This window comes from Mauremys mutica, chromosome 3, assembly GCF_020497125.1.
Source record: "Mauremys mutica isolate MM-2020 ecotype Southern chromosome 3, ASM2049712v1, whole genome shotgun sequence".
NCBI lineage: Eukaryota > Metazoa > Chordata > Testudines > Geoemydidae > Mauremys > Mauremys mutica.
This window is the reverse complement of record NC_059074.1, coordinates 112982667-112998680: the sequence shown is the minus strand read 5'-3', so window position 1 is coordinate 112998680 and position 16014 is coordinate 112982667. Positions and strand designations below refer to the sequence as shown.

The window sequence follows — 16014 nt, the reverse complement described above, 5'->3', positions numbered from 1 at the left end:
TTATCTGAGCATATTTCTCCTTTCCCAGTCCATCAGGATCTAGACTTGTGATTGGTCTTAGCCAAACAGTGATGGGTTTAGCTGAAGAAAGATGTCCTTTCCAAGGCAGTTCCATTCTACATAAGGAAGTTAAATCCAAAAGGAATTGCTATTAAACCAAAATAATTGATATTTTAAGATAATATGCATGGTACTGAAATATGAGATACCGCTTTGCCATTTTGAAACACTTAAATATATTTGTCCTGAGAAACTGGTAGTATTTCCAATTATCTACCATTACATTTCTGATACTCCTAATTTCTGAAGTTTGCAGTCTAGATGCTGCAGTACTCCATAAATGTATTTCTCTCCTGGATCTCCCAATGCATTACAGCGCTAAGTCCTGCTCTGGGAGAACAGAAAATATCCTCATAAACAATTGCGTTATTTCAGTTCTCCAATGTATTGCCCTGTGCTCATGTAGGTAAACTCCCTTTGACTACAGAAGTAGTTCCAAACATGGATCCAGGACATGTTGTGACCTTTTAGTGTCTACTGTTTACAATATTGATATTTCAGTCCTTCATAAATTTTGCTCTAGAATCTTCTGGGGCATTGAAATTCAGATTGATCTTTGATCAGACTAGTTTATATTGACAACAGAGGAGAGATGCTTAAAACCAGCAGCTGCGACATTGTATAATCACAGTTTTAGTTTGGACTTCTTGAAAATATTTTCAATTGTAAAGAATTAAAATGTTACTGCTGTCTTTTATTGACTCATGTATACATATAAATTGTATTTATAAAATGTTCTGTAATCATGTAACTATTGTAAATACTGTTCTGATGTATTGTTCAATTATATTCTATCCTAGGGCAGGCCCTCTTGCTGTATCTTTTCTATCTTCATATTTCTAATAGAATCAATAGAATGTATGACTAGAAAGTCATTTTGAGACTGACTTAAAAAAATCTTCTGTTGCTAATTGCAAAGCTGAGAGTGGGTATGATTTATTTGGACTTAATTTTGTTTAGTTATTAGCTAATGTAGTGGTTGGATTCTTAAACGCTGCTGCTGTTACCTTACATACCATAAAACTCCGTTCCATATGTTGTTGGTATTTAAAATCAGACATTTAATCTGTTTGCTTTAATTCAACCAAAGCAAAGAGAGAACAAATTTCAGTCAACATAATGGTAAAATGTTATGAGTGCCTTAACATGCTTTTGAGCAAAGGTACTATTCAAGTTTAGTGTGTGTGTGTCTGTCTGTCTGTCTGTCTGTCTTTTGTATGAGAAATGTTCTGCTGACAAAACACTACAATTTTATAAAATGACACTAGATCAAGAGAAGGAATTGCAGCCTTCGTGGACAATATAAATCATCTTTGCATACTTCTGAATGTAACAGCTGTTGGTAATCAGTGACATTCCCTATAACTAATTTATGAATGTTTCATTTTTTTCAAAATCAGTTTCTCTAGGGTAATATCTGCTGGGATAATAAAGAATAAAGTACAGTAAGTCTTTTTCCTTATAAATGGTAAATAAATTCTGGTTCTACTAATCAAATACAAGTTAAAATTTTAAATTGTTCAAAAGTTGTTGGTCTTCCTCTGTTCTCTGTGCAAAACGCTGTACTTGGACATAGTTTCTGATCTCTATCCTAGAAGTTCTATAACTCAAGTTACACAATAATTGTAATTTGTCACTCTTCTTTCTCCCCTCCCACCATCAAATGATTAAAATGGCCCTGCTCAGGATCTACTTATTCAGTGGACAATGAATGGGTATGCAGTCTGTATAGACTGTACATCATGGACAACTCACTTCATAAATAATTGCTTTTCTTGGAGATCTAGAGGAAGTGCAGCTCTTACGTTATGAAAATCCATTCCTAGCATAAGAATGCTATCCAAATACAGGACATTTACTTTTTCTTTGATATGCACTTTAAGCTGAAGCCTATCTAAAAATGAAAACAGGTGCATAAATCCATGCTTCAGTAAAGAGGTATATTACATGCTAACTCCTCTACCAGACTTAGACCTCTTGGGCTTGAAATGAAATACAGTGATAGTTTTGATGTTCTTGAGTGGCGAGTGACCATGTGACAGTTAAAACAAGAGAGACACAGGCTTTGCAAAGGAACTTTTTAAACGTATCCACTTTTTACTCTCAGGAGCATAAAACATTCACAGCTCTATAGAAAAACAACAAACATCTAAATGCAAATCCTACCTTAGGCTGATCTCACCCCTCTGGTTTGGGTCTGAGATCTGTCTATGTTCAGTGTAGGTGGAGCCTCCCATGTCTCCAGTGCAGCAAGTCCTACACTTGGCCCCTACACACAAGTTCTCTTACTTATATACACTGACTTGGTCCTGATCCCCTGTTCCATCTAGGCTGGAGTTCACATACTCAATCCCTCTTGGTTCACAGGGAGGCCCTGGTAAACCAAGACACATCATTTAGCAAGTCAGGGTCAGTCTGGATGGATCATTCTGTGTTAGATTTCCAAAGTGAGGAAAGCTTCCTTCTCCAACCTGGCTATGCATATATCAGTTCAAACTGGCTCCTGACAATATAGGTCCATACACAAACTGGAGGTTCTACTCTACAATGCAGGTTTACAATCCCCCTCTACAGAAAGGATGTGGACAAATTGGAGAGAGTCCAGTGGAGTGCAATGAAAATGATTAGGGGGTTGGGGCACATGACTTGCGAGGCTGGGCTTATTTAGTCTGCAGAAGAAAAGAGTGAGGGGGGATTTGATAGCAGCCTCCAACTACCTGATGGGGGGTTCCAAAGGATGGAAGATGGAGCGAGGCTGTTCTTTGTGGTGGCAGCAGATGACAGAACAAGAAGCAATGGTCTCAAATCACAACGGGGGCAGTCTAGGTTGGATATTAGGAAAAACTATTTCACTAGGAGGAAGCACTGGAATGTGTTACCTAGGGAGGTTGTGGAATTTTTATTCTTAGAGGTTTTTAAGGCCCAGCTTGACAAAGCCCTGGCTGGGATGATTTAGTTGGGGTTGGTCCTGCTTTGAATAGGGGGATGGACTAGATGACCTCCTGAGGTCTGTTTGAAACCTAATCTATGATTCTATGAAAACAAAATGGAATTCATAAAATGACATTCCCAAACCCTCACACAGGTTCCTTCCATTAATTTTAGAGGTGCTTTGTGCTGGTCTTGCATATCTTAGTGAAGAAATCCAGCAGAAGAGAGAAATGTAAGGGCTCTGCTCTGAAATGTGTATTTGAATAAAAAAATATTTTGACATGTTTTATTCTAAGAAAATAATTTAAACTGGCATGTAAAGAAACTGGAGAATGGTCAGAGGGTTGCTAAAGGGAACAGAGCACCCTTGCTCCTGACTGCAACTTTAACAGGGCCCTGTCTGTGCATGTTTCGAGCACTTATTTAGATTTAAATTGGTTAGAAACTTAGCTCAAGCAAAATCAAAATATAGCACTCAATCTTAAATACATATCTGCTTTAGGGGGTTGCACTGATTTAATTAAATCAGTTTGCTTTCATTTAGCTAAATCAGTGGTTCCCAAACTTTAACAGCCTGTGAACCCCACTAGCATGTCAAGTCTTGCGAACCCCCTCTTAAAAATGAATATTTCCAGGGATTTTCTCCTTTACCTGAGTATAAATTATAAAAGCAGTGATCTTGGAAATATAACATTTGTTTTATGACATGCTTATTACACACTATTATTAATTATTTATCATTACAGCATTTTTATTACATTATGAAAACAGCAACACTTTTCCAAGATCTCACTTTTGTAGCTTGTATCACTTTGAATAAGCCTGTTATAATACAAGGCTCCTATGTTTCATCAAGGAGTATCAGATGTGAAACAGCATGAAGGTATTTAAGAAGCCAACTCAAAAGAGTTCCTCCTACACAAGCATTCAGGTCTTGAGCAGTCAAGCCAAACAGTGCACGTTACAACAAAGCTTAAATTTGTTGTTCATAATAATTTTAAAAACAATACTATCTGCCTATTTAATTTTAAAAACAGCAAAAAATATTCACCTCCCTTTCTGTTTCTTATAAGGAGCCTTGAAGTTTAAATCTCCTCAGTGTGATAGATATGCTTGCATTGATCTGCTTAGCTCTTGGAAGTCCAGGGGCTGCAGGCTGCTGGCCCCATGCTGCCCTGGGTCCCTAGGGACAGCTCTGTCCGCCATTAGGGAATTTTTTCCCGAAACCCCCCTGTAACATTTCACGAACCCCCAGGTGTTCATGAACCACAGAGCTAAATCAATGCAACCAGCCCTATGGCTCCTGAGTAAATCTGGAAGTACTATAGCAAATGATAGAATTACATAATTATTCCTTTACATTTAAGACATGGAGGACAAAAGAAATGTTGGGGAATTAGTAGGAGTGTGAGCATGGCTCACAACTTTGTCACATTACTTAAAAGTTTTAAAGTAGAGATTATTCTACTGGGCCTTCAATTTCAGGGAGTCCAACAAAGATTCCTAGTAATGGGGACAAATGGAGTTTGATGCAGGACTTCCAAATGGATGTCCTGACCTAAAGTGCAGAGCAGGCACAGCTTGTATGGTATACCTTGAGTGGCAAACAAGGCACATTACCTCAGGCTCCACGTATCCTGCCCCCCAAACAACAATGGAGGAAAAGGTAAAAAGGATACATCATACATGCAGACTCATTGTGTCACACACTTATAATTTTTCAAATTCCCTTCTTCCTAAATAAGAATGTATTCCAATGATTTAACAATTTAAACCATTATGATGTAATTTTATTGCCATTCAGTCTGACTTGATTAAAGGGACACTGCCAGGTTAAAAGTGATGTCTTCTAAATGACAAATGCTTTTACTTGTATTACTCATAGATTAGATTAGTAATGCTAATGATTTTCAAAACAACTTTTTATTATTTATATTTATGTATGTTACTGCACAGGAAATTAAAAGGATTTAGTTCTGCTTTGATTTATAGTAATTTTCTAGTAGATTTCACTTTTAGGTTCTAATGCACTACCACAGTGCTTGAATGCTCAGTTGGCAAACACTGCAAGATAGTAAAAAAATATCCACTGTATTTTGTTATGAATATTTGTATTTGTCTTGGGCTGCATAAACATTTTTTTTTAAAACTAAAGCCCAGTTCTAGAAGGAGCTCAGAGTGTGTGTGAGTGTGCCTGTGTTCCCTTATCAACTGTTTTTGAAGTCAAGGCTAAATCTAAAGTGACAGTTCCCCTTTAAACAGAAACATTTAAAAGAGCCTCAGCTGCCCTAACTGAGCCCACTCTGCCACAAATGGCAGAACAAGTGAAAGCCATGTCAGCAAAAATATGGTCACCTTGATCGATCGGTTCTTCAGCCCTCGGATAGATTGCGCCGATCACAACACATCTTCCATTCTTCTCGTATCCTGGCCTTCCTTCCTCCATGTGCAGCCATGTCTTTTCACAATAAAATCTTCCCATCTCTTTGGAGGTTGGCTGAGTGGTCGTTTCAGTTCCTGGCATGGGTACCACTCGGTGAAAGCTGTAGTCCATTGATTGTCAGTGAGCCTCACTATATGCCCGGACAATCACATTTTACTATGCTTGCACTCAACAACAATGTCCTGCACTCCACTTTGCTGTCTCATCACTTCATTGGGGACTCGGTCACGGATTGAAATCCCCAGAATTATTCTTTCCATCGCCCTCTCTGTAACAGACAGTTGCTGCTCCTCTGTCTTCGTCAGTGCCTATGTTTTGCTGCTGTACAACATTGCTGGCAGTACTGTTGAGCTGAAGAGGCTGGCACGAGCTCCCTTGTTGATTTTTCCTTCGAGGACGTACTTGATAAGAATTGAATGCGCACCAACCTGCTTTCTTTCTTCGCGAGAGTTCACCTTCCTGATTGTGGCACATGTTAATTTATTGGCCCAAACAGACATATTGCTCAACCTAAAAATGTTCAACTTGATTTGTTTTTGAGGGTAACAGGCAGACATTTGTTGATTTCTTTAAAGCAAGTGATTCCCCCCACACTCCCCGATAGCAAAATGAGGGCATGCTGTAAGGACTAGAGCTACTGCTCACACACCACATTTTGGGATGCCAAATCCTTTGTTTTGAGGGTGGTTTTTTTTTGCTTGCATGGTTTGGGTACGGGTGGATGCCAAAAAAGTTTTCCCCTATAGCAAACTTTTGTACTGGTGACCCCTTTCACATAGAAAGCCTCTGAGTGTAACCTTCTCCCAAATTAAAATTGTGTTTTTATATATTTAACACCATTATAAATGCTTGAGGCAAAGTGGGGTTTGGGGTGGAGGCTAACAGCTCATGACCCCCCCCATGTAATAACCTTGTGACCTCCAGTTTGAGAACCCCTGCCCTATAGACAATACAATACCTAGTGCTAGCCCTGAGTGTCAGCCAAAGCCAGCCCTTCCCGATTTGCCCAGGGCTTGCTGTGAAGAGTTGCTTGGTGAGACCACAGCTGACTGAGCTATAGCTAAATTCTCTCTGTTCGACGATCGCCTTCTAGCCCGCTAGGCGGGACGTGTGGGTTCGAGTCCTGGCCCGGGCACTTAGGAATAGCTCTTGGGTTCACACTGACAAGTACGAGCGCGAGGGGAGCCACGATTCTGTTTGTTTTTCTCTGCTCCGTTTCCCCACGGACGGGCGATTGCAAACCCGGGAAGGGAGGGGGCGCGCCACGGGCTGGCGGCGGAGCCCCTCCCAGGCCCCTCAGGCGGGGTGGGGTCCGGCCCGGCCCCACAGCCCACACGCTGTAGCAGGCAAAGCGGGCGCGCCGCGCGAGGCTTCCAGGAAGTGACGCAGGCAGATTTGCGTTCGAACGGGCCACAAAGGGACGCGGCAGGCGCGGGGGGCGGGGTGGTGGGAGAGGGAGGGGCGCGAGAGCGGCGGCGCCGCCGTTACGGAGCTGACGGAGCGCGCTGGAGACGAGTGAGTGTCCGCGCGTCCCCCGGCCAGGCAGGGGCCCCCGGGGCTGCGGGGCTCCCGGGCCCGCCGTTCCTCCTACGGGGTCTCCTCAGCCCCGAACTGCCGTTGGACCCCAGGGGCTCGCGAGGCCGCTGCGACCCCGCCGCCCTAATCCCCCCCCCCCCCCAGCCGCGCGCTGAGGTGCCGGGCTCTGGATGGGGCGGGGCCGGCGACCGGCTTGCGGCGGGTCCTCGGCCTACCCGGGCGGCGGGGAGGCCGCGCCTCGCCCCGCGACAGGCGCCTCCAGCTGCCCCAGGCGAGTCGGGCCCTTGTGCCCGCTCCTGGCTGCAGCAGCAGCAGCCCTAGGGCGTTAGGTCGGGTGGGGGGAGCGGAGCGCTGCGGGGGCCGGTGTCCCATAGCGGCCTGTGGGGGCGGGGGGGTGTCTGTGTATACAGCGTGTATCGCTGTTATTCCCTTGTCATCTCAGAGGCGATTTCTTCCCTCCGACCCCGCAGCTGGCTCCCCGCTATTGTGTGGTGTTGAGGTCATGGCTGAGACCTAGGACAGGGAGACACATTTAGGGAAATCGTTGTGGGTGTGAACTGGAAATCTCTGGAAAACAAAACAAATGGAAGAAAGTCTTACTTGGACCTCTTCTGGAGGCTGTTTAGACTAGACAGTGTTCCGTGCCTGCCTCACTCGTTTCACATCTCAAATTAAAGTGTTTTGCTAAAGAAACTATAAACTAAGGCTTAAAATGAGGCCTCTGCCAATAAAAAGGATCATGGTGAAGCAAAAGCTCCTTTAATACACCACCCGATCACTAGTTGCTATTAAAATATTTGCTAACTTAACTTTTTTCAAAGTTCTCCACCATAGCCGTGCACTCTAAACAGCACAATTTTTATAACATCCTGCAATCCCTTGTCATTCATAACATTATTAAAACCTTTTTAAATACAGTGATCAAACTGCATTTTCTATGTGAGTTGCTCCAGTAATTGCTGTTGTTGTCTATACCGGTCATGACAACTTGCAGCTTGCCATGTGCAGCCCTTATCACATGTGCTTTTGTTCTTCTGATAAAGTCAAAGGAGGCTAAAAGTTTTGTGGGGCCCTGGGCCAGAGCAAGTGGGAGCCCCTGCCCACCCCTTCCACCTGCAGTTCCCCCCAGTCCTCCCCCCCCCGCTCTTGCTGGGGAATTGGGGTGCAGGGGCTTCCCTTGCCCCCCAGTAGGCAGAGCAGGGCAAGCCCCTGTGCCCCAACCCCACCCCCCAGCGGGAGCAGTGGGGCAGAGCAGGGCAAGCCCTTGTTCCCCCAACCGCGCTCATTGGCAGGAGCGCTGGGTGAGTGGGGTCAGGACGCGGGGACGCCAAATTGGCCAAGGCCCCTGGCACAGCCTCATTGGCCTAGTGGCTAATCCGCCACTGGATAAAGTAGCTTAAAACAAGACTGCATGTGCTGATGTATGTCAGTTATGTGCTACGGAGAAATAAATTGGCTCTCACTTCTTCATTGTATTTCTATCCGAAGCTAAGTATGAATTAATAATATTTTAAGGGTCACATATATGCTTATGTTTATATAGAATAACTTCGACTTGGCCCTTGTCTGTTAGAAGTCCTTTTTTATTTTTTCCTGTCAAGTTTGAGTCTTCAGTACAGAATGCTGTAACCCTCCCTTACGTCAGAGGATCTGACATGCTTTTAGGCAACCATTCTTGAAACACAGACCTTTTCAGTTAGTAAAATAAGAAGGGCTGTTCCAGAATAAACTGTTTTTTAAAAGATGCACACCACTTCAATCTATTAGGAAATAAACTACTGGCACATTTCAGAAAAGCACACATGGCTAGGTGGGGAAAAAAACAGAATTGGAAACATGAACCAGAATACATAGCACATAGAGTCCTGAGAGAAACACATGCACCTAATTTCACATCTAGTATTCCATCTTGGCAACTAAAATACAGTTGCCAGACTTAACAAATCCACTTGCTGATATTGAGGGCCCTCATGAGTCAAGAGAGTGCTAGGGGACTTTCCATGAGTTCCTGCAGAATATAAACTTTTTTTTAAAATAGTCAATCTTGTAGTTAAACTTTCTGAATGTGAACTGATACCACGATTTTCCTGAGTGTGCATAACAAATTGAAATAATAGAAACTGCCTAAGGCCCCAAAAAACCTGGCTTTAGCTCAGTCTAAGCAACCAGGTTGTGTGATGAAGTGTTCCTCTGGGCCTGGAAAAAAATTCTTAGGCCTCTTTATAGCTAGCATTGGAACTCTTCCATTAATGTTACTCTGGCCCTAGGACTGCCTCTAGCCTACTTGTGGTGCATGTGAATAGAGTAGTTGGTGGATCCATGTTATAGTTGATACAGCAGCAGGCCCCCACATATGATATGTTGAATACCGTTGTGGAACTGGATTTGTTTAAACCAAGTATGTGTGTTGGGAGGTTAGGGGGTGTCCAGCCACTACATGACTTCCCAAATCTTGTATGGTGAAATTGCATAGATTTGGCTATTCGAGGGTTCTTCTGTGGAGGAAAAAAAGCATGATTTGTCCTTAATATGTGTGAACTACTACTTTTAATCTCAAGGATTAACAATGGGATTGCAAATGCCATTTATCTTTCTTTATCTAAGAGGGCAAAATTCCATGTGGATTCTTTGCATTGTTTCCTTCCTGATGGTGACTTTACAAACTCATCTTCACCCTATTGTCTTTGTCCGTAGATCGCTTCATAGAATACAATTCTGGGAATGGTTCTAATTGATAAAAGTCTACATAGTACTATCTGCTTTATCGTCATCTAGTTCCACTGTGCACACATAAATTAAAATATTTTGTCTAGTAAAGGAGTTGATTTTCTTAGATTTGCATTTACTTGTTTGTATATGGAACCAGTCTGGAACAGTTCTGAAAGACAATATGTATTTCCGAGGTCTAATTCTATAACAGTAAAGGTAAAGAGGAAATAGTGTTACACAGTCCACTTAGCTCATATAATCTATTCTTGTTCTTTAAAAGACAGTGTAGAATAGAGCTCCACTAAAATGGTAACAAGCACAGTTTAAATATCTAGGATCAGTGTGCTATCCAACAATATAAATGAAGAAAAATTGGTAGTAAAACTGTGATGCAAATATGAATGCATTAGGCGTTGGTATTTATGAAAATCATCAATCTCAAAACAGCAACACTTAGGACTCAAAATTTGAAAGAAAAATTATCTGCTGCTTTGGCATTTTAAATTAGCCTACATTACGAAGTAAAATACCCTATGTCCACACTGCAGTTCAGGGTGTGATTGCAGCACGCCATACTTGTATTATCTTTACCCATACTAGTAGAGCTAAAATTAGCAGTGTAGACGCAGCGGCATGAGTTTCAGTGCAGGCTAGCAAAGTGAGTATGTACCTATTTTTGCTGTTTGTCTATCCGTACTGCAATCACACATTGAATTGCAGTGAAGACATAGCCTGGATTATAGGCTAAACCAGGGGTCAGCAACCTCTGGGACGCGGCTCACCAGCGTAAGCACCCTGGCGGACTGGGCGAGTTTGTTTATCTGCCGCGTCCACAGGTTTGGCCGATCGTGGCTCCTACTGGCTGCGGTTCGCCGCTCCAGGCCGATGGGGGCAGTGAGAAGCCGTGGCCAGCACATCCCTTGGCCCGCGCCGCTTCCCGCAGCCCCTGTTGGCCTGGAGCAGCGAACCGCGGCCAGTGGGAGCCGCGATCGGCTGAACCTGCGGACGTGGCAGGTAAACAAACTGGCCCGGCCCGCCAGGGTGCTTACCCTGGTGAGCCGCGTGCCAGAGGTTGCCGACCCCTGGGCTAAATCTTGGGCAGCAAATAGATTAAATTCTGTTATTGTTGCCTCTTTAGCACCCACATCTAAACTGACAGCCCTCAGATAACTTTTGGAGAAACATCTGTGTTTTGTTGAAACAAGCAAAAATCCACTGATGTAACTGTCTCTCTTCCTACTCACATTCTCTGCCTATTTTGTTCCTTTGCATATTGTTTACTTTCTTCATTTTTCTTTAACTTGGAAAAGTCATTTAGTGGACCAGTACAGCATCAATCTTTTGTGTTCTTACACCCATTTTCCTGGCTAGGCATTCCATGCCTTCTCTTCTTTCCATTCAGGGATTATTCATTTCCTTTGTTTCCTCTCTGTTCTTTGTGACTACATATTTGGAAGAAAAAACACTCATATGGTTGAACTGTTTTTTTCCCTGCACAGATTTATAAAAAACGCCTGCTCTGCTCAGAGTTCTACACTGTATTTATTGTATATGGCTATGTTATGGTTTTCTTACTCTTTATTTTGAAAGCCTAGTTCTACATTAGTAACATGCCATTACTTGATTTAAAATGTTTAGTGGCATCTTGCTTAACTTGTTATTTCAGCAGGTTTAGTCATCAGTTTAAAATTCATGGGACAGGGAAACAGGTGTATCTGGTAGGATGACCACATGTGGAAATGCTTGATCTTGACTATTGCTATTAAAACCTGTGGTAGTATCTGTAGTGATCCTTGGTGAACTTTATGTATTTTCTCCTACATAACAAGAGACCCTTACATAGATTTCTTCTGAAAACTTTAAGTTAAACCTTTTCCCAAAATCTAAATTAACTGTTCCATGAAAGGGAACTAGGCATCACTGAGTACAACTACAGAGCATGTGGCCATGAGCCTCCCAACAGACGGGCTTGTGATGCTAGTGCTCTTAAAAAAGCTACATAGGGAACTCTCCATAGGCCTCAGAACCGGAACTGCAAATTCATAGCACTGTCTCTACAGCTATTTGTAGAGTGTGGGGATGATCTTTATAAGCTCCAGTCTGTTGACCAGGGATGGGAGACTCATTAGTCTTGGCTGTATAGATGTGTGGATACCTCAGTGATGGCCTCTGCTTAATATGCACCTGCGATCAAAAAGGTAGACAAGAAGTTAGAATGTATAAGAAATGGCATAGAGAATAATATGGGGAAAATGCCATTATGTGAATCAGTGGTGTGGCTTCATTTGGGATATTGCATGTAATACTTGTCACTTCATCTCAAAAAGGATATAGCATAATTAAAAGGCATTCAGAAAGATGAGACTGATTTTGGGGCATGGGAAAATTCACGTGAAGACACTGAAAAGACTGGAATTGTGTCCCTTAGAAAGGAAAGATAAGAGGAACTGTGATCGTAGGCAGAGCTGGTGTTACTGCCCATGCTTCAAGTTGCCCGACAATTCCCATTTTAATGCATTCTTTACACTTGCGTATAATGTTGCTGAACTTTAACTATTCAGGCTGAAATTTCCCCTGTCAGTTGTCTGCTTCAAGCTGAATTTTTGGGAAAGTTTGAGCCAAAATGGTACAGTCATTTCCAAGAACAAGGTTAGGGAATACTAGACACTGTTTTGCCCATGTTCAAAATTCTTGCCACTGTTCATTGGAGCGCTAACACCTCCATGCTTTGGAGCAGGGACTTGAAATGTGGCAGGAAGGGGAGCAGTCTCCTGAGTGTCAGGGATGTGCCTATTGCATCTCTGTGAAAATTGTGATTTTTTTTTTCATATGGTCAGTGGCAGCTAGTCAGTTTTGCACCTAAATTCTTCAGAGTCCAGCTGTACCAAGCATGCTTTCTCCCAGGGCTGCAGGGGCTGAGAAGTACTTTCCCTTTAATTGCTCCTCCCTGCAGCTCTGGGAGCCACTGTGGTACTGGGCACAGGAACTCAGCAGGGAGACTCTTTCCTGTACTCTGTGGACAGTGGTAGCACTGGTAGAGCTGGGTAGTTGGAGGAGGAGGAGGAAGCAGCCACAGTGGAATGCAGTAAGTGGGTGGAGGGTTGCAAGAGTCAGTGGGTGGGGGGAAGCACAGGAGGAGGAGGGAGAGAGGAGCCAGTTGGGGAGGAGTGGAAGGGGGCTGGGGTTCAGAAGGGAAGGGGGACAGAAGCCACAGGTAGTGGATTGGAGCAGAGTGGGACAGGCAGAAGGGTCTATAACCGTGGTTCCCAAACTTTAACAACCTGAGAACCCCTTTCACTAAACTGTCGTCTCGTGAACCCCCTCCTAAAAATGAATATTTCCAGGGATTTTCTCCTTTACCTGAGTATAAATTATAAAAGCACTCACTTTGACCCTAGGCACCCCTGTATTTGCACCCTACACAGAGTGCAATAATATTTGTACAAAGTATGTGTTGAGGTATCATATGAAAGCTAATAACATGCTTGTTATTAATATAATTGTAAAATGCATGTGTAAACGTTATATATGAAGTTGTGAATTATCTCTGTATGATGTTACTAGAACACGTTAAAGACCAGACAGCCTCGTCTAGATAAAGATCATAAACAGGTCTGTCCTAGACAAAGGAGTGTTTACATAATAGCAGTAAACAAAGCTGTCGAGCTGAACCATTGGGAGTTATCCTGATCCTGAACTTGAAAGACCGAGAATTATAAAGGTTTCTGGACCCTAGAGAGAGACAGGAGACTGAATCTCCAGCAGGCCTTTCTGACTTGTAAGACAAAGGCATTCCCTTTGGTGATATAAGCAATGGAGTCCATCTTTATCCTTCACCTTAGGAAACAAAGAAACCAAGCAATTTGATCTCTGTGTTGGGTCCTGGATAGCCCTGCTAGTAAAAAGCTGGAAAGGAGTTTGTTGGGTGAAGAATCCATCTTGAACAAAGACTGTATCTTACTAGTAAAAGTTTTAGATTTTTAGATGTTTTCACTTATTTGCTTGTAAACATATCTCTCTTTCTTTATCTCTCTTACTTGGTATCACTTAATCCATTCTATTTTGTAAATAAACATGTTGGCTTTTATTGTTGTCCCATGTTGGTGTCCCTAGCCTCTGTTTACCAGAAGCTGGGAACAGTGACAGGATGGATCACTTGATGATTACCTGTTCTGTTCATTCCCTCTGGGGCTCCTGGCACTGGCCACTGTCAGAAGACAAAGTACTAAGCTAGATGGACCTATGATCCGACCCAGTATAGCTGTTCTTATGTTCATTATAAATCAGTGCTGTGCAAGTTCAGTGAAGTATGTGCTTCCAGAAAGCTAACAGGTTGGAATGTTTTTCTGTCTCTGTAAAGGCTGCAAACTAATACTTCTCTGTGAAAGTCCAATGAGAGGGACTGGTCCCGCAGTAGAACAATTTGGGGACTTGAAGAGTACTAAGGTCAGCGTGCAAGGTGTACCCAGGTTGGGCAAAGTCAGGGTGAGGCATGTGGGCTGCTGGTAGGCTGTTGGGTCAGAGTTCTGGACCAAAGCTGCACTGCCACAAGACACCCAGGGTTACAAGGCAGATGGTGACCTGAACCCCAAACCATGACACTCGCTACCTCCAGATTCTTTTACCTGAAGGGATAGGGAAAAAAGGTGTGGAGGAGTATATTCAGTCATGGCTCCCAATGTCATGTAGTCTCTGCACACTTGAATGTACTTAACAGTAGGTTCTACACTGCATGATAACTCAACTTGTGTAATAAAAAGTTTCCCATACATCTGTGATTATAGACAAGTGTAATTCATTTGTATTTTTATATTGATAGTTTTTTTTTTTCCTTCCAGTGTGACTCCTCTTAATGAATATACTCCTGGCATCCCTGTTAATCAATTAGATGATTAGGATATGTTTAATTATCTGGAAGTTATTTCACATATATGCTTTGACTTGTTTTCTTGTACTGAATTTTCAGTATAACTATTTAATTTTTTCAGCTTATGTTGAGTATGAGTCTTGTTATGATTAGCGAGAATGTAAAACTGGCCCGTGAATATGCGTTGCTGGGAAACTATGATTCTGCAATGGTCTACTACCAAGGAGTACTTGACCAAATGAATAAATACCTCTACTCTGTCAAAGATGCATATCTGCAACAGAAATGGCAACAGGTGAGCAGTCCTGTTTTGACAGTTAATATTTCAATGGTAAAGTATTAAGCTAATATAAATGACTTAGTTTAATGTTGAGTAAGAAATGTAAAAATATCTAAACTATTCCCTGGTAAACTGTAATACAACTATATATTCTTATTTAAGGCTTCATTGGCAGATTTGTCTTTGTTGCCCCTGGCAGAGTAACAGGTGGAGAACAACACTGAGTTAGTATTGTACTAACTTGCTTGCCAGTTTGACTTTTAACTGTGTCAATGAGTGCCCCGGTTACGCTTCAGTTTATTTAATTTTTATCACTCTTATTCTTATTGCAATATTTCAGTGGTGTGGTTTTGGCTGTCTAATACAGAGTGAGTTAAGACCACCATATTCATGTCGTCTTTACTCTCCTAAGGGTAACCCAGTCTTTTTTCATTGTACTGTTTGTTTTTTTTCTTAAGACTGTGAAATGAAAACCAGCAGCAGGTTCTATGGAGTTGGTATTAAACCCATCTCTGTTCATTTAGCTGACTGATTCTTCACAGGTATAAAATGTGTTAAGACAAAAAAAAAATCTTCACAAATTTAATGAAATAATATACATGTTCTGAAGCATAAGTAGTATTTTAAATGGATTAATTTAAAGCATCAGGTTTAAGATAACTAGCGAAATCTTGTAGAATCCAGCAGAGTTCATTCACGTTGGCTTTAGCATGACTCTGTTACAAATTTGTTAGTAATATGCTTTAATATACTTCATATTTTTGCATTAGGTTTGGCAGGAGATAAGTGTGGAAGCTAAGCACGTGAAGGATATAATGAAAACACTGGAAAGCTTTAAATTAGATTGCACTCCCTTGAAAGCAGCACAGCAAGAATTACCAGCTCGTGATGGAGAAGTGTGGTCCTTGCCCGTTCCAGCTGAACGTAGGTAAGAAGAAAATTGGTAGGAGCAGATAACATGTAATAAAGTAGAAACATGCTCCAACTTCAATGAGAGTCTGCAGTTGGAGAATTCTTCCCTTTTTTTTAGGGCTAAGGTACAGGGCTTGGAAACTCTGACACCTAAATAGCCAGATTCTGGGAAAGGAGTGAGATTTCTGGATCCTACTTAAGGATGTCATTTTCTTTTTGTCTTTAATAGTCTGATAAATGTGAAGTGTCAGCCAGCTTTCTAGCTGTAGTGTGAAG

General features: G+C 42.2%; 1 protein-coding gene across 2 annotated transcripts in view; it reads left to right on the top strand.

Moving 5' to 3' along the window:
- Positions 1–6853: 6853 nt before the first annotated feature.
- The window catches only part of KATNA1 (katanin catalytic subunit A1), a 26772-nt gene continuing 17611 nt past the window's right edge, over positions 6854–16014 (top strand). Inside the window, exons 1-3 of one of the 2 annotated variants that reach the window (XM_045008982.1) lie at positions 6854–6949; positions 14668–14841; positions 15597–15754. In XM_045008982.1, coding sequence (XP_044864917.1) covers positions 14671–14841; positions 15597–15754 — 329 coding nt within the window. In that variant the 5' untranslated portion in view covers positions 6854–6949; positions 14668–14670. Of the gene's footprint in view, positions 6950–7222; positions 7242–14667; positions 14842–15596; positions 15755–16014 lie in introns of those variants that run through there. The other variant, XM_045008981.1, reaches the window with a different exon arrangement.